General features: G+C 33.1%; 1 protein-coding gene across 1 annotated transcript; it reads left to right on the top strand.

Annotated features, from left to right (window-relative positions):
• The first annotated feature begins 4,858 nt into the window (after window positions 1-4,858).
• On the top strand, window positions 4,859-23,010 carry LOC143063258 (uncharacterized). Its single transcript, XM_076235293.1, has 12 exons — window positions 4,859-4,985; window positions 5,618-5,644; window positions 7,201-7,280; window positions 8,049-8,120; window positions 10,948-11,068; window positions 11,362-11,450; window positions 14,931-15,002; window positions 15,677-15,821; window positions 18,372-18,857; window positions 20,992-21,080; window positions 21,334-21,414; window positions 22,798-23,010. Exons 1-12 carry the CDS (start codon window positions 4,958-4,960, stop codon window positions 22,957-22,959), a joined length of 1,452 nt encoding a protein of 483 aa, XP_076091408.1. The 5' UTR covers window positions 4,859-4,957; the 3' UTR covers window positions 22,960-23,010.

The following is a 23,010-nucleotide window of genomic DNA, read 5'->3' as shown; positions in this document are numbered from 1 at the left end:
ACTGATCAATTTAAGGTCAACTATTGGAAATGCACAATTAGTTTGACAGATTATAGTGTTGTACCGATCTATTTTGTCAGGATATCTTTAAAATATTCAATCTGTATATCCGGTCATAACAAGTTGCAGTGTCCACTTATCGGTGCGGTAGGTTTTTGATATTTTTTATTAATCATGAATCGATTATTTCGAAAGTTTAAACGATCCAAAATAGTAATTATTTAGATTTATTAAAAAATGTAGCTATTTCTAAACAACTGAATACTTTTGTAGTTTCTGCATAATTTGTATATGTAGTACGCCTATGATTTTCAAATATAATAAATCCCTGTAGAAAGCAAGAAAGAAAGAAAGAAAGAAAGAAGAAATATAATACAATGTATCATCAATTTCATTTTCCCCCTATAAATTCAAACAAGATAAAATATTGAATACCAAACTATATAAGCTTAAACAATTTCAGGCATATCTCGCACTTCATCTTAACTGCAACTTTTATTTCAAAATCTAGTTAAGATGCATATTTTTTTTCGTTAGTTGTTATTGGCCTTGAAATAATAGTTTTTTTGTTGTTGGGATGTAAAAGTACCCGGTCACGTACGCACTTTGTTATTGTTACATGTATTTCTATTTGTATTCATCTTCATCTAATGAGTTTAATCTTCTTCAACTGGTTTTTATAGTTGGTTCTTATGATGTACTGTTCAACAACTGTCCCAGGTTAGGGGGTTGGAATCCTACTAACATGTTTAACCCCGCCATATTTTGTATGTATGCCGTGTCTATCCCAAGGCATGCAGCAGCCTGTAATTCAGTGGTTTTCGTTTGTTTCTATGTTACATAATTGTTTTTCGTTCATTTTTTGGTACATTGATAATGCAGTAAGTTTTCTCGTTTGAATTGTCTTTTATTTGTAACTTCGGGGCTGACTATGCGGTAGGTCTTTGCTCATTGTAGAAGGCCAAACGGTGACCTAAAGCTGCTTATTTCGGTGTCATTCGGTCTCTTGTGGAGAGTTGTCTCATTTGCAATCATACCACAACTTTTTTTTTATAGTTAACTAAGCACATTTTTAAAACTTTCAAAACACGATTAAACACAGGCCGTTGTACTCTTCTGTCATTAACTAATTTTTGTTTACAATTTAAAGATAATGATTTCTAAAATGTTTTTTACCGTTTAGAGGTTCTTTACATAATGATAGTCTATTCACCACAGTTGCAAAAATCATAGTACGTCACATCCGGTTGCATACAAATAAGGTAGAAAAAAAATTCTCTTGAATTTGACATATATCTTGGGTGTTTCAAAGCACCATTTTTTTATTGGGTATTTCCATAGAATTTATTTGAAACTTGAGGTTAAATGGTTACTAAAGCTTATACACAGGGGAAAAAAAGGGGGGGAAACATTTGTCTAGTTAATTTTCAGTGATGAATATTTTCATATATGCAATAAAATGTCAAGTATTTCTTTATTTGAAACAAAGATAAATTCTGCACTTTTTTTTAAAAGTGTAAATTTAACAAAGACTAATAGGGAAAATCAATGGTTGTATTACACCTACAGGGTTTATTTTTTGACTCTGAACTAATTTTTAAAGAAACATTTGTGATGCGTTTCTATTGTTACAGTATATTAATATTTTCAGTACAGAATGAAGCAAGAAGCCGAAGGCCTTTGACCCAACACAAATAAACTGTTACTAGGTTGATATGTACTAGTACATTGATTGATAGATTTTGATTGATAAATTTCATGTACTAATATATAGTTTTATAAATAGAAATAATATTCATTCATCTTTCCGTTAATTGATAGCTTTAAAAGCGTGTTGTTCTTTTCCATCGAAATTCAAAGTTTTAGTTTTGAAATATCAGTACACGAACTACCTAACACTGTTCGATGTCTGCGGAATCATCCCATATCCATGTGTTTCAGCTTTTGATTCTTTGATTAGGGACTTTTCCGTTTTTTTTCTGGGAGATCAGTATCATTGTGATTTTACTTTTTATCAAACAGTAAAGAAAAACCTGTTTACGATATAATATGTTACAAGTGTAATTGTTGATTGTTTTTTTTTCTCTTTCAGGTTAATGTTAAACAATGTTACTTTTTGTTTTCGTTTGGACCTTTTGTATTACTGATGTTACAGGTAGACCATTAGACTTTGACCCCTATGGTCCCGCCCCTGTACTACCTGCTCCACCAATGGTGATGGACAGAAAACATGGATTAGGTCCTCATCGATCACAGCCTTTCCGCAACACAAGAATACATGACAATGCTGATTTCTATCAATATGGCCAATTAACAAATACAGGCCCAAGAGTCAGGTCTCCGATTCCGAAGCGGTCTTCCGATTTAAGCAATTATTTACCATTTATTGCAAGGAACAATAACAGAAAAGTCAGAATTCCTGGTTCAGAGAATTCATATCAGATTAGTGGAGGTCTTGATAAAATTGTTCAAGTCCCATTAACTAAAACCGTTTTTGAGACAAAAAGGATACCTATCGTTACATTTAAGAAGATTCCGAGAGTTGTAATGAAAAAGGTGAATGTTAAGGTACCTGTAGTTAGAATGGTTTCACAGATCGTTGATTTGCACAGCGGAAAGGTTCTGGGTGAAGCAGGAAAGTCTAGATCTTCACATCATTGATTGGATTAGTTGACTTCATAAAACATCAGTAAACATCAGGACTGATATTTACTTAATATTATTAATATTTTTCGTACAAGAAATAAAGCTATAATATAACTTGAAATATGTTTTTTCTTCTGTAAATCCAATTTTAATACTTTTAATATTGCAGAGTATAAACAACATATGGAGCAGTGTTTATCCGAACATAAAGCTACTTGCGAAGCCAAATACAGTTGGTTTGACAACAGTTGGAGTAACGAAATAGAATTCAGTGTCATATTTACAGTACAGTACTGAAAACCAGTAAGTTCAAGAAACTCCGATGTATGGAAGCTTTAAAGTATAAAGTAAAATGTTTAATCAAAAGCAGCTATAAACTGGCAACGCCTGGCTAAAAATGAAAGAAGACAAACAGACAAACAATAGAACACATGACACAACATAGAAAACTAAAGAATAAGCAACACGAACTTAAACACAAATGGATCTATCTGGGATTATTTTATCACTTCTCCGACTTTGACAAGACAAATGGATTGTTCTTCTAAATATTATAACAAATGCAATGACACTAAAGCAAATGATCTATATAATAAAATTAGAGCAACTAGTTAAACATTTGTTTATATGTCAAACAGGGGATGACAGGAGAATAAATGGTCGATCATTGCTCAACGTCCATATCATTTTTTCAGCAAATCAAGCTGATTTAATCAAAGTAATCTTGAAAGTTATGCTACCAGAGGCACAAGGTGGTCTGGTTCATTTCTGGATCATTTTCTTGACATTTGTCTTATTAGATAAATCATCACTAAGATTTATGACAATAGGTGACGTTTTTATTGTTTCTTGATTCTACTTCTAAATCTAGAATCATTATGGTCGATCCTACATAACGTTTGAAACGGATCTTAACTTATACAATTTACCAAAGCAAGTTACAAGTTCTACGGTTGTAATCGTGGACTGGTCGATCTTTAAACGACCTGATTTTCTTACCTAACTAGAGCCGTTTGTAATTGTATACAAAAATTTTATACAGTTATCTGGCATTACTTTGGTCATGACTTTCAAGCGTGCACCTAGTAATGCACGTAAAGCTAGGAATGCAATTATAGTCCTGTCAACGCATCTTATCTCAATCAGTTTAGCGTATATTCAATTCCAATTTCTTTTTTTAAGGATTAAACAGATTTTTCATACTAGGAAATCATGTCACCATGCCATGCTCTGTCCTAATTTTAATATAGGTAGACATTTCATTTGTCAGTATATTTTTACTGAGAGTTAGACTCACAAACCTCAACACACAAACGAATGTAAACTCGGATACCCTGAAAAGTAAGCAGTGTACACTTATATTATTTTTTAAATATCAATATACCATCAATATTTGTTTAAAAGATATAATATCCTAAAACCAAATGAAAGAAGAATTTATCTGAGAACACATAAGGACATGCACATAAGCCCCGCTCAAGCTTTGGATTTTCCCAAGTTTAAAAAGGGCAGCCATTCTAGATCAGTAAAGGACTCACTGTTCGATTTCGAACTATAAATGCGTATTGTGTATAGGTTTAATAAAATTTGGACTAAAAAACACTGAAGCAAGAGTGCTGAAATTGAAAAAAATGCAATCCTCCAAGTTAAGAGGCACATAACTCAAAAAAGGTGAGTGATTCGCTGCCCAAATTCGAACGTTGTTTGCGAGTTTTTAACATTGTGTATGAATTTCATAAATATTGAATGAGGCAAACTTAAGTTATAGTGCGGAAACGAAAATGGGACGGACGGAAAGAAAGACGGACAGACGGACGGCCAAGGGTGCCACTTGATGCCTCCTTCGGCTACAACGAGGCATACATGCATTCATGTTATATGTATTTTCCTCAAACAGATTTTCATAATAACATAGCGGATACAGCTTATCTTTAAGAGGAACATTTTTTTGTTAGATGCATGACTTGTATTTAACTTATTGACACTCAATGTCTGACACGATTCATCAAAGTATGGTCTGATTGATAAGTGTTTGAGTCAGAAACAAAAATAATCCAAGTACAGTTTATGCACTTATACCTTGACAAATATATCTATTTTTATGTTATATCATAGTTTATAGATTTATGCGATCAACATTTGGTTTCTTTTTTATATTCCGTACAGGAACCAGTGCATGCGACATATTATCTATATTCTGTACTTAATATAGTGCCATTATTGTTATCTTATGGAATGAGGTCAAAGTGTCACAACTTAGTTCGCTTCCTTTACATGCAACTTGGGCCTTATCTGCTGACTGCATAATATTATGGCCAATCTGCACATTTTCTTTTGGCGTAAGTTTTATTTCTTTTGTATGTATATATTTTTTCAGAAGATCCAATTTATATAGAGTTTACCTCAATTGTGTTCGAAATGTAGACGTACATTATCCAAGTCATGATATATGATATTTGTACACAAAGCGACATAATGATTTGAAGGACATAATATGTTAATCGGTTCATTGAAATGACAATAACTACATGTGTCTTATAGCTCTTGTGCTGCAAATAGGCATTCAAGGATCATTGCAACGTATGGGAAAATAAGATGTATCTAGTTATCGAACGACTTGTTACTTGTAACTCGACCAATAAGGTTCGAACTTGTAGACAGGAATTATCAACCATAAAAAATATCATAAAAACACCCTCTAAATGCCTTGTGTCATGAAATACCAATACATAATCTAAGAAATGCAAATGACCGTCAATAGTTCACAGAATCTATTCAAATCTATATGGTAATATCTGTTATGATCAGAAATGATATTTTGCACCATTAAAAAATCAAACCCCTCCATATCAATACATGTATATGCAAATAAAGGAAAGTAAATGATAATGAAACAGGACTGTATTCAAACATTTTGCCATGAATATAATAGATTTATATTTGAAAAATCAAAAATTAAATTTATTTTTAGTGCTGATTTGTGTACAGTATACAGAAGGTAAGAATAGTTTAATTATTAAAAAAAAAAACAACATGTGATTTGGGGTATACGTCAAAGAGAAAGTAGAAATATGTACAATAAAACAACTGTGATCTGGGGTACACGTCAAAGAGAACGTAGAAATAAGTACATTAAATCAACAAGAGGTCAACGTCCTTTCTCCAATCATGGATAAGTGTCAAACTCAAAATGACCTTGAGTCTCAACAAGTACCAAGCTCTAAATGACCATAGCATGGACAATGTCATGTTCTAAATGAACCCCAAGTCTAGACAAGATTTTACCTCTAAATGGCACAAAATCTTTGCCAGTGTCAGGTTTGTAATTACTCCCGAGTATACACAAGTGCGCAGGTATATATGACCTTGATTCTAGACAAGTGTCAAGCTCTAAAAGTAGATAAGTGTCAAGCTCTAAATGAAGACAAGTGTCAAGCTCTAAATGATCGCCCGGAGTCCAGACAAGTGTTCAAATTGGACTGTTCCAAAGTCTTGACAAGTGTAAATTAAAACCGCGAGTCTAGATATGTATCAAACTTTATAAATACCCTTGTCATGATATGTGCAAAACTCTGAATGTTACATAGTCTAGACGAGTGTCAAATAGGACCCTAATTCTAGACATGTATCAAATTCTAAATTCTCCTAGTCTAAACAAGTGTCAAGTCCTTAATGGCCTCGATTCTGGACAAGTGTCCCTCATAAATGGCCCCGAGTCTATATATATATATAGCCAGACAAGTGCAAACTTTTAATGTCAACTAGTCTAGACAAGTGTTAATTATGCGCTAATTCTAGACAAACTCTGAATAGCTCCAAATCTTAACAAGTAACTATTTCTAAATTGCATAGAGTCGAGACAATTGTCAAGTACTAAATAGCTTCGAGTAAAATAAGTGTCAGGTTCTAAATGGCTCGTCATGATCATGTATGAAACTGTCAAAAAGTGAATCGACATTGTTCAAAAAGAAATCAATACAAAATTCAATAAGTTTACGACAACATTACTGAAATTTGGAAAAACATGAGATACAATTTCATTGCAATTGCGAAACTATCGGATACCGAAGGATGTGGATGCAAGCAATATTTTAAATCAGAGTTCGGCATTCAACAATGAGCAAAACCGATACTGTATATTAAGCTTTTTTTTTGAAAAAAGGTCATCGCATTACAAAATGTGGAACAATTTATATATGTGGCTGTAAAATACCTATTTGTAATCTAATAACATTACCGTATGTGGTATAAATAATATAAACGGTTTCAATTTTAATGCACCAGAAGCGATTTTGACAATTAGTGTCTTTTCGGTTAATTGTGTATCTCTGTTGTACTTTTAAGTCATTAAAATGTTATTCTCACGGCGACCCGAGACGTCACTCCAAACATGCGCACATTGGGCCGAATCCGAAATATTTTTTCGTTAATTTACACGATTAGCAAAAAGCCAAAAAAAACTTTGCAATCAATGCGCAATACGCTTAGAGTTTGCTGCAAATGTAAATAAGTTGTTTATATGGTAAATACAGAACATTTATCTACTTTTCATAGGTGCTGTAGAATGCATGTCATGTGACCGTGTAGCTGAACCTCATGATTGTGAAAACGTGGTTACATGTGCGGAACATGAGGTTACCTTTAATTAGTTTATGTATACGATGTGTTTGATTGTGTATATACACGTATTTCATTTGCAATGAAAACTTATGTTAAATAATACTAATAAGGACATGAACAAAAACTTTTAAGAAAGTGCCATTTTTGAAGCACCATAATGACTTTAGATGTATTTACTAGTAATCGTTTTACAACTATGTTGAAAAGCAGTCATTATGCATTTTTGCAATTTATTTAAGAATTGAATGCTTCTTTTTGTAACTTCATTGGGATGTAAAAGCGTTGACCGAAGTACATTTTGTATGAAGCGCGGAAGCGCTTCATTCTAAAGATGTGCGCACGGTCAACGCTTTTACAATCATATGAAGTTACAAAAAGAAGCATTCAATACTTATAATTACATTTTTTAGCTAGGATCCACCTGTGCACTTTATTGGGGGAAAACGTGTTATCATGAACGATAAGTTTTATTGAGTAATGCAATTACTGAAGGAATAACACGTGATGTGCAGTTAGCCAATCAGAATAACGTATTATAATGAACTATACATCTAATTTAATTATTTGAAATTAACAAAAACAAACTTCTTTTAATATTTATGCCGTAATATATGACGATTTAAAACTTGGTTTCCCTTTGTCAAATATATTCTTAAAATAAGTGTCTAGGACAGAAAATATCCCTCTTAATTCACTAAGTTATGATCTAAGACTCTACACGGGTAACGTTATTCCATACTTGAGTTTCTCTAATTGCTACATCATGTATAATGCTCTTTCAGCAATGTGTCACAGATTTCTACATTACTCCACAAGGTCACGTGTTCTATGATCTTAAATGTGCATCAAATAGGGTAAGTAATCTAGGTTAACTTTTAAACAAATGTTCGGAAGAATGATGTCTGACCATTCGTTTAAACTCGGCTGAGTCCGTTCCTCAATCTATTAGAAAGCAGATGCAACCGAGGACTGCCGATTGGATGGATGCAAAACTCTTTGTTGAGTAGAATTTTTCAACTGTGTTGAACTCTGTTTTAATTCGGCTTGACATTTACATGTATCACAGAAAATCAAGAGTTAAAAAAAGATGAAAACCAAGTTTAAAAAAAGTAAGATTTGTATCTAGCATTTTTTTTTTATATTTTAAAGAAGAAGCCAGATTTAATTATACAGATACAAATAAAAAAAAATCGTCTTTAAATATTGATATTTCACAATAATTATTATAGTTTCATTAAAAAGATCATTTCTTTTGCATGTACATTTTTAATTGTTATAACTTATATTTCTCGTCGCGATATAGGGAACTTGTACCAACTTAAGTTATCATCATATAAAATGACAAGTTTATCCATCAACGTTAAGAATTTCTATCTAATTAGGGAGCTACCATATGATTTTTATGAGAGGGGGAGGGGGTGAAATTTGAAAAAAGGCAGGACATGATAAGAATAAGAATAAGAATAAGAAAACTTTATTTTGATTCGGCATAAGTACAAATAAGCAACACAAGCTCTAAGGAGCTTTTGACCGAATATAAAAACATATAAATACATAAAAACAGTGCATTTTGACATTAAAAACAACCTGTAATACAAAGTTGAAATCTCACATACATAGCATGCAATAAAATAAGCAACAAATTTTCAAATGAAGTAAAAACATGCTTGACCAGAGCAACCTAAAGCAGCATAAATAATAAACAGCTCAAGAAATTATCTGCAAGCAGAACAGCCACATTCCAAACCGTTCCAGGACTGAACAAGACTTTTAAAATGTGAAAAACTGTTTTCAGTCCTGAAATGGTTTGGAAGGCTGTTCCATAAAGTAGCAGCAGCAAATTTGAACGATTTTTTACCGTAACGGGTTGATTTTACCTGTGGAATTTTTACATACCTGAAAGAATATTTAGATTTTTTGACATTCACCAAATTTTGTAAGCACACAGGAGCTATGTTGTTTATAATTTTAAAAGTTTCTAGAGCCATTGTTCTTATCCGTCTGATCCGCAAGGAGGGCACCTTAGCTTTAAGTAAGAGGTCCTCGTAGGAGCTGGTAAAATCCTCATACACAAAACGGAGTGCTTTTTCCTGCACCTTTTCTAGTTTTTTGGAATTTTTCTCAGTGCAAAAATGCTATGCCAAAGGGCAAAAATTAAAATTACTAAGAATAAAAGTATGAAATATAGTAAGTTTATTAAGTCTATCCAAAACTGAGCCTAAACGTTTTAAAACATTTAATTGCGGTGATGCTTTCCTACAGATTGAGCTGATATGAACATCAAAATTTAGCTGGTAGTCTATTTCAATGCCTAATAATTTTACTGTTTTTTCACATGTGAGGTTCGAATTTTGAATATGTATAGATGGGTTCTTTTCAAAGGTCTTTTTGCCAACAGCCAAAACTTGAAATTTGTCAGGATTTGCTTGCATTTTATTCACCCTGAACCACTAAATAAGTATTTTTGAATCAGATTCCCAAGTTGAAATTAATAAATCGAAATCTGGAGTACAAAAAGACAAAGTCTTGTCATCTGCATAGTTATATAAACTACCATTTTTAACAAAAAGAAAAATATCATTTATAAATATGTTAAACAACAGTATCGAACCCTGCTGGTACGCCTTTATGGATGTCAGCCCAACAACTCAGAACATTGTTGACTTTAATTTGCTGTTTTCGATTAGATAAATAGGACTGTAAAAGAGCAACTGCATTGGGGGTTAAACCATATGCTGATAATTTAACTAGCATAATATTGTGAGGCAGGCAGTCAAAAGCCTTAGAAAGATCCATTAATACTGCTGCAATGTAATGGTTTTTATCAAGAGCTTCACGCCAGTCTTCTAACACTCTGAGAAGTGTGGTCTGACATCCATGTCCACGTCTAAATGCACACAAAAATGGATTAAATATTTTATCAAAATAATCAGTTAATTGAATTTCATATATTCTTTCAAAGATTTTAGAAAATATGGGTAAGACACTAACTGGTCTATAATTTGTTTTTAATAATGGGTCACTCTTTTTATGAAGGGGGGTCACTTGGGCTTCTTTAAGTTTATCGGGGAAACAGTTATTATCAATTGACAAATTTACAAGAGTTGTCAGCTGTGGTGCAATATATGATTTACAATTTTTTACTATTTTTGCTGGAATACCATCAGCTCCTGTAGTCTTCTTTATGTTTATTTTATTCAAAATTTTTTCGACATTATCATTAGATACTTTTTTAAATTCAAAATCAAAATTATGCTTTCTGTTATCCAAAATTTCTTTTATACCCCGGTGATTTGAGGGGTCATATACAACATCTGCTCTAATTTTGTCTGCTTCTGTGGAGAAAAAATTATTAAAAACATTTGAAACTTCATTTGAACAATTTACAATTTTGTCATTTTCACATAATAAAATTATTTGCTCTCCATAGTTCCCCTTTTTTGAGAAAAATGGTTTGACTGTTTTCCAAAAATCGCAACAACATGATTTTTTAGTAAAATAAAAAGGCAGGATAAAATAATAATAAGAAGACAGGACCGATTCGAGTGAAAAATGAAAAAGCAGCACAGAGATTACAACTAAAAAAAATATGCAGGACAAATTGTTTTCATCCTACCCCCACCCCCATAAAAATCAAATGGTAGCTCCCTTATTTCTAATACGTAACAATTTTATTGCAAGGTGTGTGATGCTTTAAATAAGTTTGGGAAGAGAGAAGTTAAACGGCAAGATGACAATTTATACATCTGCCAGCAATGCTGTACATCAAACCGTTGTAACGAATATGGATGTGGGGACCAGAGTAAGTACCCAATATATGTCAGAGATACTGTTTCATAAATGTTGATATGGGATCAAAGTCAGTAAAAGCAGCTAAAAAATGTAACCACATTAGTTATTTAACAAAGCTTGCAAAAAAACTTGAACAATTTAGCAACCTATACAAAACATCCTCATAATCTCAGAATCTAATAAAAGTCAAATAAATACATTCTTAGAAACAAATTTCTATATCATTGAAATTTTTCATTTAATGATGTCATAAGGCTTTCATAACTTAATAGTCTATAAAAATGAACATTTCTTTATTCTCAGATAAGTTGAATCGGACGATTTGTTACAGTTGTAATGACGTAGAACATCCAACTAAATGTGACACAGTTTCTGTTTGCGACATAGATAAGGTATTCATTAGAGCTAGCATCTGTTACATAGATAGGTTATTCATTAAAGCTAGCGTATGTTGCATAGATAGGTTATTCAGTAAAGCTAGCGTCTGTTACATAGATAGCTTATTCATTAAAGCTAGCGTCTGTTACATAGATAGGTTATTCATTAAAGCTAGCGTCTGTTGCATAGATGAGGTATTCATTAAAAGCTAGCGTCTATTACATAGCTGAGGTATTCATTAAAGCAAGCGTTCGTTAGATAGATAAGGTATTCATTAAAGCTAGCGTCTGTTGCATAGATGAAGTATTCATTAAAAGCTAGCGTCTATTACATAGCTGAGGTATTCATTAAAAACAAGCGTTCGTTAGATAGATAAGGTATTCATTAAAAGCTAGCGTCTATTACATAGCTGAGGTATTAATTAAAGCTAGCGTCTGTTACATAGATAAGGTATTCATTAAAAGCTAGCGTCTATTACATAGCTGAGGTATTCATTAAAGCTAGCGTCTGTTACATAGATAGGTTATTCATCAAAGCTAGCGTCTGTTACATAGATAGGTTATTCATTAAAGCTAGGGTCTATTTACATAGATAGGTTATTCATTAAAGCCATAGATAGGTTATTCATTAAAGCTAACGTCTGTTGCATAGATGAGATATTCATTAAAAGCTAGCGTCTACTACATAGCTGTGGTATTCATTAAAGCAAGCGTTCGTTAGATAGATAAGGTATTCATTAAAAGCTAGCGTCTATTACATAGCTGAGGTATTCATTAAAAGCTAGCGTCTATTACATAGAACTTTCAGGTATTTATTAAAAGCTAGCGTCTATTACATAAATGAGGTATTCATTAAAAGCTAGCGTCTATTACATAACTGAGGTATTCATTAAAAGCTAGCGTCTATTACATAGCTGAGGTATTCATTAAAAGCTAGCGTCTATTACATAGCTGAGGTATTCATTAAAAGCTAGCGTCTTTTTCATAGTTGAGGTATTCATTAAAAGCTAGCGTCTATTACATAGCTGAGGTATTTATTAAAAGCTAGTGACATTGGCTAGAGGTATAGGGGAGGGTTGACATCTTATAAACATGTTTAACCCCGCCGCAATTTTGCGCCTGTCCCAATGCAGGAGCCTCTGGCCTTTGTAAGTCTTGTATGATTTTTAATTTTAGTTTTTTGTGTATAATTCGGAGTTTAGTATGCCGTCGAACTAGTATACATATTTTTTAAGGGGCCAGCTGAAGTGAGCCTCCGGGTGCGAGAGTTTCTCGCTACATTGAAGACCCATTGGTGGCCTTCGGCTGTTGTCTGCTCTATGGTCGGGTTGTTGTCGCTTGACACATTCCCCATTTCATTTCTCAATTTTATCTATTACATAGCTGAGGTATTCATTAAAGTTAGCGTATATTACATAGCTGAGGTATTCATTAAAAGCTAGCGTCTATTACATAGCTGAGGTATTCATTAAAGTTAGCGTCTGTTACATAGCTGAGGTATTCATTAAAGTTAGCGTCTGTTACATAGCTGAGGTATTCATTAAAAGCTAGCGTCTATTACATAGCTGAGGTATTCATCAAAGTTAGCGTCTATCACATAGATAAGGTATTTATTAAAAGCTAGCGTCTATTAGATAGCTGAAGTATTCATTAAAAGCTAGCGTCTATTACATAGCTGAGGAATTCATAAAGCTAGCGTCTGTAACATAAGGTATGCATTAAAGTTAGCTTCTGTTACATAAATGAGGTATTCATTAAAAGCTAGCATCTATCACACAGAAAGGGTATTCATAAAGCTAGCTTCTGTTTAATAGATAATGATTTCATTAAAGCTAGCGTCTGTTACATAGATGAGGTATTAATTAAAAGCTAGCGTCTATTACATAGCTGTGGTATTTATCAAAAGCTAGCGTTTGTTACACAGATAAGGTATTCATTTTAAAAGCTAGCGTCTGCGACGAAGATACATGTATTCATTAAAAGCTAGCGTCTGTTATATATATTATGTATTCATTAAAAGCTAGCGTCTGCGACATAGAGAAGGTATTCATTAAAAGTTAGCGTCTGTTACACAGATAAGGTATTTATCAAAAGCTAGCGTCTATTACACAGATAAGGTATTCATTAAAAGCTAGAGTCTGATACATAGATGAGGTATTCATTAAAATCCAGCGTCTATTACATAGATGAGGTATAATAAATTCATTATTAAAAAGCTAGAGTCTATTACAGAGATGAGGTATTCATTAAAAGCTAGCGTCTATTACATAGCTGATGTATTCATTAAAAGCTAGCGTCTATTACATAGATAGCTTATTCATTAAAGCTAGCGTCTGTTACATAGATAGGTTATTCATTAAAGCTAGCGTATATTACATAGATAGGTTATTCATTAAAGCTAGCGTATGTTGCATAGATGAGGTATTCATTAAAAACTAGCGTCTATTACATAGATACGGTATTCATTGAAAGCTAGCATCTATTACATAGATAAGATATTCATTAAAAGCTTGCGCCTTTTATATAGATACGGTATTCATTAAAAGCTAGCATCTATTACATAGATAAGGTATATTAAAATTCATTAAAGCTAGCGTCTACTACACATAGATAAAGTATTCATTTAAAGCTAGCGTCTGCGACATATTCATTTAAAGCTAGCGTCTGCGACATATTCATTTAAAGCTAGCGTCTGCGACATAGATTAGGTATGCAAGCGTTTTTGACCTAGATAAAGTTGGTCACTGCTAAATAGATAACGAATGCATAAAAGTTAGCTTTTGTGGCATAGATAACAGTATTGGTTATATAACCGGAAAATAAAGGACACGAGGATGTTTACAGCTTTAGGTCACCGTATGCCCTTCTTCCTTGAGTCAAATTCATTCCGTATATTTAGCTATAAAACCCGCTACATGACAAAATATGAAACTAATAAAGAGAGAAAAACAACAACCTCATTTAAGCAAAAAACAATAAACAAAAACCAAATATGGCGACCAGTGAATCACAGGCTCCTTTGACTTTGAACAGAAAGATATAGGATGAGGCGGAGTTAAACATGTATGACCCCTTAACCATTTAGAATGGAACGAAATCAGCACAATGCAAAAAACAAAACACCCCCCCCCCCCAAAAAAAAACAAAAACAAAAAAAAAAACAAAAAAAAAACCACCACCTAACAGTGTAACAATAGGAACAAAAAACTACAGATCCATGAGTACTCACAGTTACTGAGGGATAGTCAAAGACAATTAAACAAATTAAAAAATAAACAATTATTTTCCAGACCTATCAATTAGTACGCATACAACGGATTTAGTGTAAAGACGTCACAAGTCTGGATGAGTAGCATTCCTATCTACACCTGCTCAATAAAAGCACATGTTGCTTATATTTTTTTACAGGCGCTTTGAAACTTAGTAATGTGAAATGATGCGATTTTCATTTGCCTCTCATTCCAGGCAATCTTAAATAAATTCTATGTTTTCTAGGAATGCTATACCAAAGAATTCGTCAATGATATGTTTAACACACGATACGAGATGGGATGCGAGCACAAGGAGGTATAGATAAATATAAAATCTTATTTTCATTGCAAATTTTGTTTTGCTTTCTATATTATCATTTAAAGATATGGTTCAATACCGTCACTAATGGTAAAGACTGAAATTACTAGTACCTTACTTAAATTAAAAATATTTAAATTAGTCTGATTTTAAGAATAAGTTTTCAATTTCATGGTTTTGGAAACGCCGTCTGCATATTCGCATATTATGTATAGTTTGAAAAAAAAACCTGTTTACTCTATGGGCCTAGGCCTTGTATTATTTCCCATTGCACGTGTCATTGCTAACTTTACAACGAGCAAGGGTCAAAATCTAAACGATTTCCATTCATGACCCTTTGGATGTTCATGCTAACAACCAATGTGAGTTGCAAAACAATTTTTGTCGAGCATGAATTTTTATCTGATGAACAAACACGCATCAAAAGAATTGGAACCGATTTCAGAACATTATGTTCAGGTATTGTAAATCTCGGTTTACTTTTTTGGTGTTTACTATATTTAAATATTTATTCCCTGTTTAAAGACTGTTGAATAATGAAAATCTTGTTACTCAAAATATAATGTTAAGCCATATTACTTTAAATATACTATTCTGATTACACGATATTGTACAAACTATGATAACTGTAACAAATTAAAATATGAAATCGGAAAATTGTAAATTTATAGATGTGTAAAAAGATGATGGGAAAAGAGTCACTCCTAGCTGGTCATCCAAAGGCCAAGAAACAAATTATAGGAGGGTTTGATAACTTTGATGTGTGTTATTATTGTTGTGATGACGATTTCTGCAACAAGAAAGAGTGTGAGAAAGGTACGGCTTCATGTATTTATCCAATCTTTGTGTGAGAAAGGTACGGCTTCATGTATTTATCCAATCTTTGAATAGAAATATAAAGATCTGTACAGCGGTCCTTCGTTTATTTATTCTTTATTTTTAGCTTTTCCCATCACTTTGCGTCCGTCGTCCGTCGTCCGTCGTCGTTAACTTTTACAAAAATCTTCTCCTCTGAAACTACGGGGCCAAATTAAACCAAACTTGGCCACAATCATCATTGGGGTATCTAGTTTAAAAAATGTGTGGCGTGACCCGGCCAACCAACCAAGATGGCCGCCATGGCTAAAAATAGAACATAGGGGTAAAATGCAGTTTTTGGCTTATAACTCAAAAACCAAAGCATTTAGAGCAAATCTGACTTGGTAAAATTGTTCATCAGGTCAATTTCTATCTGCCCTGAAATTTTCAGATGAATCGGACAACCCGTTGTTGAGTTGCTGCCCCTGAATTGATAATTTTAAGGAAATTTTGCTGTTTTTGGTTATTATCTTGAATATTATTATAGATAGAGATAAACTGTAAACAGCAATAATGTTCAGCAAAGTAAGATCAACAAATAAGTCAACATTACCAAAATGGTCAGTTGACCACTTTAGGAGTTATTGCCCTTTATAGTCAATTTTTAACCATTTTTCGTAAATCTTAGTAATCTTTTAGAAAAATCTTCTTCTTTGAAACTACTGGGCCAAATTTAACCAAACTTGGCCACAATCATCATTGGGGTATCTAGTTTAAAAAATGTGTCCGGTGACCCAGTCAACCAACCAAGATGGCCGCCATGGCTAAAAATAGAACATAGGGGTAAAATGCAGTTTTTGGCTTATAACTCAAAAACCAAAGCATTTAGAGCAAATCTGACAGTGGTAAAATTGTTCATCAGGTCAACATCTATCTGCCCTAAAATTTTCAGATGAATCGAACAACCCGTTGTTGGGTTGCTGCCCCTGAATTGATAATTTTAAGGAAATTTTGCTGTTTTTGGTTATTATCTTGAATATTATTATAGATAGAGATAAACTGTAAACAGCAATAATGTTCAGCAAAGTAAGATCTACAAATAAGTCAACATTACCAAAATGGTCAGTTGACCATTTTAGGAGTTATTGCCCTTTATAGTCAATTTTTAACCATTTTTCGTAAATCTTAGTAATCTTTTAGAAAAATCTTCTCCTCTGAAACTACTGGGCCAAATTTAATTAAACTTAGCCATAATTGGGGTATCTAGTTAAAAAAATGTGTCCGGTAACTCGGCCAACAAACCAAGATGGCCGCCATGGCTAAAAATAGAACATGGGGGTAAAATGCAGTTTTTGGCTTATAACTCAAAAACCAAAGCATTAAGAGCAAATCTGACAGGAAGTTAAATTGTTGATCAGGTCACGACGATCTATCTGCCCTGGAATTTTCAGATGAATCGGATAATCGGTTGTTAGGTTGCTGCCCCTGAATTGGTAATTTTGAGGAAATTTTGCTGTTTTTTTTTTGTTATCTTGAATATTATTATAGATAGAGATAAGCTGTAAACAGCAATAATGTACAGCAAAGTAAGAACTAAAAATAAGTCACTATGACCAAAATAGTCAATTGACCCCTAAGGAGTCATTGCCCTTCATAGTCAATTTTTAACAATTTTCTTAAGATTTGAAGATTTTCAATAACATTTTCCGCAGAAAGTACTGTTATAGATAGAGATAATTGTAAGCAGCAAGAATGTTTAGTAAAGTAAGATCTACAAACAGATCACCATCACCAAAACACAATTTTGTCATGAACCCATCTGTGTCCATTGTTTAATATTCACATAGACCAAGATGAGCGACACAGGCTCTTTAGAGCCTCTAGTTTTTTGTTTACCATTCCCCCTGTTTTTTGTATATTTTCCTAATTATTTTGTATTGTTTATTTTACATTTTGTCCATTATATAAATCTAACCTTACTTTTCATTAAACTTATAATACAATACGTTTGAGGGTCAGTATGTTATGAGTTATACGTTGGTTGTGTCTGTTTTTGTCTTTCTTTCGCCATGAAGATGTTGGATTAATGTCGACTTTGAATGAGTTTGAATGACTTTTTGGGTTTTTTCGCCTCTCTTCTCCAGCAGCATTCTTAATTTCTTATCTGAAATTCTGGTCGACTTTTTTGTTTTGTTTTTTCGTGTCTTAACTGTACATGGACATGACATATTCGTCATGTTATGAAAACAACTTTCAATTAGTCTAATATTTAATATACTTTGTTCCCCTGTCTCAAGTGTGTCAATTCATTTTGTTTAAAGTAATGTTCTTGTATGTTTTCAGTTCCTTTTTGTCCATATATATTTTTAAGTTTCGAAAAATAATTCGGCATAAACAATCCTCATGGGTAAAATTGACTGCAATAGTATAAAACACACTTTTTAACTTCGTACTAAATCTGGAAGCTACTTATCTTGTGTCAAAATAGCGGCATGGTCATTCATTTTCTAAATGGTACATGTATTTAATGATGATTTGACAATTTTGATATGGTTTTATTTCCAACAGGACATCCTAGTACTCAACATAATATGCAGACAACTACTGTGACAACGACAAAAGCGACACATCCACCGCCAACAACTACAAAAACGACACGTCCACCGCCGACAACTACTAAAATGACAAATCCACCGCCGACAACTACTAAAGCGACACATCCACCGCCGACAACTACAAAAGCGACACATCCACCACCAACAACGACACCTAAAAGAGTAACAAATCCACCACCAACAACGACAACTACCAAAAGGACTCCTCCACCGACGACAACAACGACTACCAAACGAACTCCTCCACCGACGACAACAACGACTACCAAAAGGACTCCTCCTCCGACGACACCAACGACTACCAAAAGAACGCCTCCACCGACGACAACAACGACTACCAAACGAACTCCTCCACCGACGACAGCAACGACTACCAAAAGAACTCATCCACCGACGACAACGACAACTACTAGAAGAACTACAACACCAACACCAACTAGTATGTTATTCTCAGTTATTTGATATACATTTGCATTCATCCGCCTATATAAAACTTAAGAGATGTGATAACATTGCTTATGAGTCAAATATCCCACCAGAGTTCGAAGTGAATATAAGCAGTCATAGGTCACCGTGCGGCCTTCGACAATCGAAATTCCATACAAGATAGTCGGCATCAAATGCCACGCCGTGAAAATATGATTGACATTAAGAAATAAATTCACTGAACTACAAGCTACTTACTTATATATGTCAAGAACATATAGAAAGTGGCAGGGTTAAGCATCCATGCAAGCGCTTAAATGTCCACATGCCGTGAACGGTGGTGTAACAGCACAACAAAAGAACGTCAAACTGTACAAATCAGTAAAAATATACACAAAACATACTGATATTAGAGTACCTGCAAAAACTGAAGGCTAGTTCAAAGCCAATTACAGATACGTTGTAATCAATAAATCAAGTTCTCTCAGACTAAAATATAATAAGTGCATATCCAACGGATTTAGTGTAAAGACGTTTTAAAGATGTGTTTTATTCTTCAAACAAAAATAGAATGAAATTCAAAACAGTGTGGCTGATTGACACATTAAAATCATCCATTGACTGGGACAATTTACATGAACGTTTGTCTGTAAGGACCACCGTTCACGACGTACCTACGATAGACATTTAAACTGTGGGGTCACCAAAGGTTTCTTTACGCCTTTAATTATAAAATAATTCAAAAAATTAATCAGGAATAACCTTTATGTTTTGATTTATATAATTGATATAAATCAAAACATCGTGTTATTTCTGATTAGTTTTTCGAATTACTTTATTAAGGTGTTGAGAACCTTTGGTGACCCCATAGTTTAAGTGTCTTTAAAAAGTACATAGTGAGCAGTGGTCGTTACATACAAACGTTCACCTAAATTGTCCCAGTCAATGGATGAATTTAATGTGTCAATCGATGGCCACAGCTACACTGTTTTGAATTTCATTCTAATTCGTTATCAAATGAGCGATATTTGAAGCAATTTCCTAACATGATATGCATGTATTCAAACAATAACAGAATACAGATAGCAATGATGAAGTGTGTTTTTTGTATTATTTGATAATTTGCTTATTATTGTATTGCATAATTGTTTCTTTTATTATGTGCCCTTATATGTGTATTATCGGTTACGTCTTGCATATCTTCTTACATTATGGAGAGAAATGTATTTCTAAGTTGAAACTAGATTGTGAATCTTTATTCAAGTAAGTTCTTTCCTTATACGTGTAGAACAGACTGTTTAAAATGCGTGACCAGGAAACAGGTTTCTTTTTGCACATATTTATATTGAAAATTTGAATGTAGTTTTGATTGAATTTGTATTTCTCTTTCAATATTTTAAAGTGAATCAGACCATTTATAGATTCAGCAATGTGATGATTCTTTTAGTAAAATTATGGAAAGGCATTCATAGTGTTTGCCTTGGCCAATTTATTATTCCAGGACTGCAACGAACACTTTATTAGGTTGATAAACCAAGAGGTGCAACGAACATTATATAGGGTTGATAAACTCAGAGATACAACAAACATTATATTTAGTTGATAAGGTCAGAGGTGCAACGAAAATTATATAAGATTGATAAACTCAGAGGTGCAATGAAAGGTTGATAAACTCAGACGCACAACAAACACTATATTAGTTGATAATGCAACACACACACTATACAGGATTGATAAATTCAGAGGTGCAACGAAAATTATATTAGGTTGATAAACTCAGAGGTGCAATTGAAACTATATAAATGTCTGATTATAAAATTTTCATCTTATAGTTATATCTGCAAGACGCTACATATTTAAAATACGTTACATAATTATAGCATTGCCCTTTGCACTTTTGAACTTTCTATTTGGAAAGTGATAAATTTATCATTCTTTTGATTATATTTTTTATACTTTTGGTGATTGATATACAGGCATTTTTATAATAATCTTTATCCATCTAACAAATTTCAGATTTAGTTAAACTCCTAATATACAAATATTAAAGCATTTTGATTTCGAACTCAGTATGAAAACATTTACAGAAATAAAGCGACAACTCATAAGGGGATATTTATAATGAACATAGTTAATTGTGTTTGTAGAACCCCCAGCGCTTAATTGTTATTATTGTGAATACAGCAGCCATGAAAAGGAATGTAATCATACTACAAAGTGTAATCCGGGTGAAGATGTAAGTACATATATACAGTTAGATTGGGAAAATTTACAATTTGAAAATCCGATTAGATCAAAATCATACATACGTCATATTACTATCGACGTGAACCAAAATCACATCGGACTGCGTTTCATCTTGTCAGTTGATGGACTTTCCGTTTTTTGAATTTGCCTTAGAGGAAGAAACATTGAAAATTTCTAGATAATGAATAAAGTAAAAATCAAGGAAATATGAGAAATGTTATAAGTAAAAATTTTCACTTCAGCAATGTTATTTGAGTAGAGTAGATGGCGGATCTGATAACGACAATCTCTGTTTCTACAAGATGGGTTGTATGGCAAGAACCGTAAGTTCCTCTTATGAGTCAATTTGTTTTAAAACTCTGAAACTATAAGTCCCACTACAAGATCGATTTACAATATGTATGGCTTTAAAATGTGGAAATCTTTGATATTGTTCCCTTTAATTTCACAAAAACGGTTAATTCAAAAATAAAAACAATATAAAACAAACAAACATTTGTTAATCAAACAAACAAACAACAAAAAGAACAAAACAGACCCATCCTGTCCCCACCAAAAAAAAAAAAAAAAAAAAGCCATGAAAAGTTAAACAAAAAAGAAAAAAAAAAAAACCATCAACACAACATCAACATATAATTAGAAAATAATAAAAAAAAAATCTCTTACAAATCGGACTATGTAAAGAAAAGAAATATACATTCTAATAAATTCGTAAACATGTAGTCGCCTGGTCTGTTGTATGGATAAAAGGAGATTTCTGCATTTACTTTATAGTAATAAGGATGTTAGAGTTGTTTTTATCATTGATATCAAAACCTGAAGCTCTGCATTTGGATATACTTTATGCACAGTCATACTATGCACCGAAGCGCACATTGGTTGAAGGTATCCAATACAAGTTTTTGGCTTGTTCGTCTCAGTTGTAACTCTTGGAGTTCTTATTTGGTGAGCATGTTTGTTAAGCAGCCATCTTCTCTTGTTTTGTAGTCGCCTGAGTGCTGAGTGTCGTTGTATTCGTTCCAGTTTGTTTGATATAATGTAGGGGTCCCATACTGTTGCTTCAAATTCCAATGTTGATCTTACTAGAGAAATGTAAGCGATTTTTTTTACATTCCTGTGGATAGTATCGTAAATTACTTCTGAGGAAGCCTAGGGTTGCATTCGCCTTTTTTGCAACTTTTGTAATGTGTGTGTTCTACTTTAGGTCTTCTGATATCTTAGTATAATAGTTGTACTGTTGAAACACTGTCCCATGTAAGAGTGAGGTTGTGATGCCAACAAACTTGTTCCAAGTTCTCGTTTGAATTGTGTCACATTTGTCATTTCGGGGTCATTTCTAGCTATCTATGCAGTACGGGTTTTACTTATTGTTTGTCGAAGGCCGTACGGTGACCTATAGTTGTAAACTTATATGTTATTTGGTCTCTGGTGGAGAGTTGTCCCATTTGAAATCATACCACTTCTTCTGATTTTTATATATATGGCCATCTTAGAATAAACAAAGTATGTGTTTATATAAAATTCTATTCTACTGGTAGAGTTGAAAAAAGATATATACATGTAGAAAGACATTCGAACCAGCCACCTCTGGTAAGTGTTTTGAATGTAAGAATATAAACCACAAGTTTTGTATTCATTATCTACATATGCTTTTTATGTGATGTATAAATAGTATTTAGATAATGTCAGTTTTGCTTTTTTTTCAGGACTGTCACCACTACCGTTCGATCATCCATAAGACTGGAACAGCAGTGATGGCAACGGATACGATAGAATTTTTTGAGTGTTGTGACCATTCAAATTGTAATAACCATATTATACGTAAACACCCACAACGATGCAATCCATTAACTACTATAAAACCATAAACAATTTCTAGAAATGTTTGAAATTAGAGTGTAATAAAAGCAATTTGATAA

This window comes from Mytilus galloprovincialis, chromosome 2, assembly GCF_965363235.1.
Source record: "Mytilus galloprovincialis chromosome 2, xbMytGall1.hap1.1, whole genome shotgun sequence".
Classification (NCBI taxonomy): domain Eukaryota; kingdom Metazoa; phylum Mollusca; class Bivalvia; order Mytilida; family Mytilidae; genus Mytilus; species Mytilus galloprovincialis.
The sequence above is the reverse complement of the archived record's forward strand: the minus strand, read 5'-3'. Positions and strand labels throughout refer to the sequence as shown.

What these genes read in the sequence shown, in the direction of transcription:
- LOC143063258 (XM_076235293.1), top strand. Translation starts at nt 4,958, where the DNA reads ATGGCCAATCTGCACATTTTCTTTTGGC. An exon ending in CAAGAAAGAGTGTGAGAAAG is followed by an intron (nt 15,822 to 18,371) that starts GTACGGCTTCAT and finishes TATTTCCAACAG; the next exon opens with GACATCCTAGTACTCAACAT. An exon ending in TGGGTTGTATGGCAAGAACC is followed by an intron (nt 21,415 to 22,797) that starts GTAAGTTCCTCT and finishes CTTTTTTTTCAG; the next exon opens with GACTGTCACCACTACCGTTC.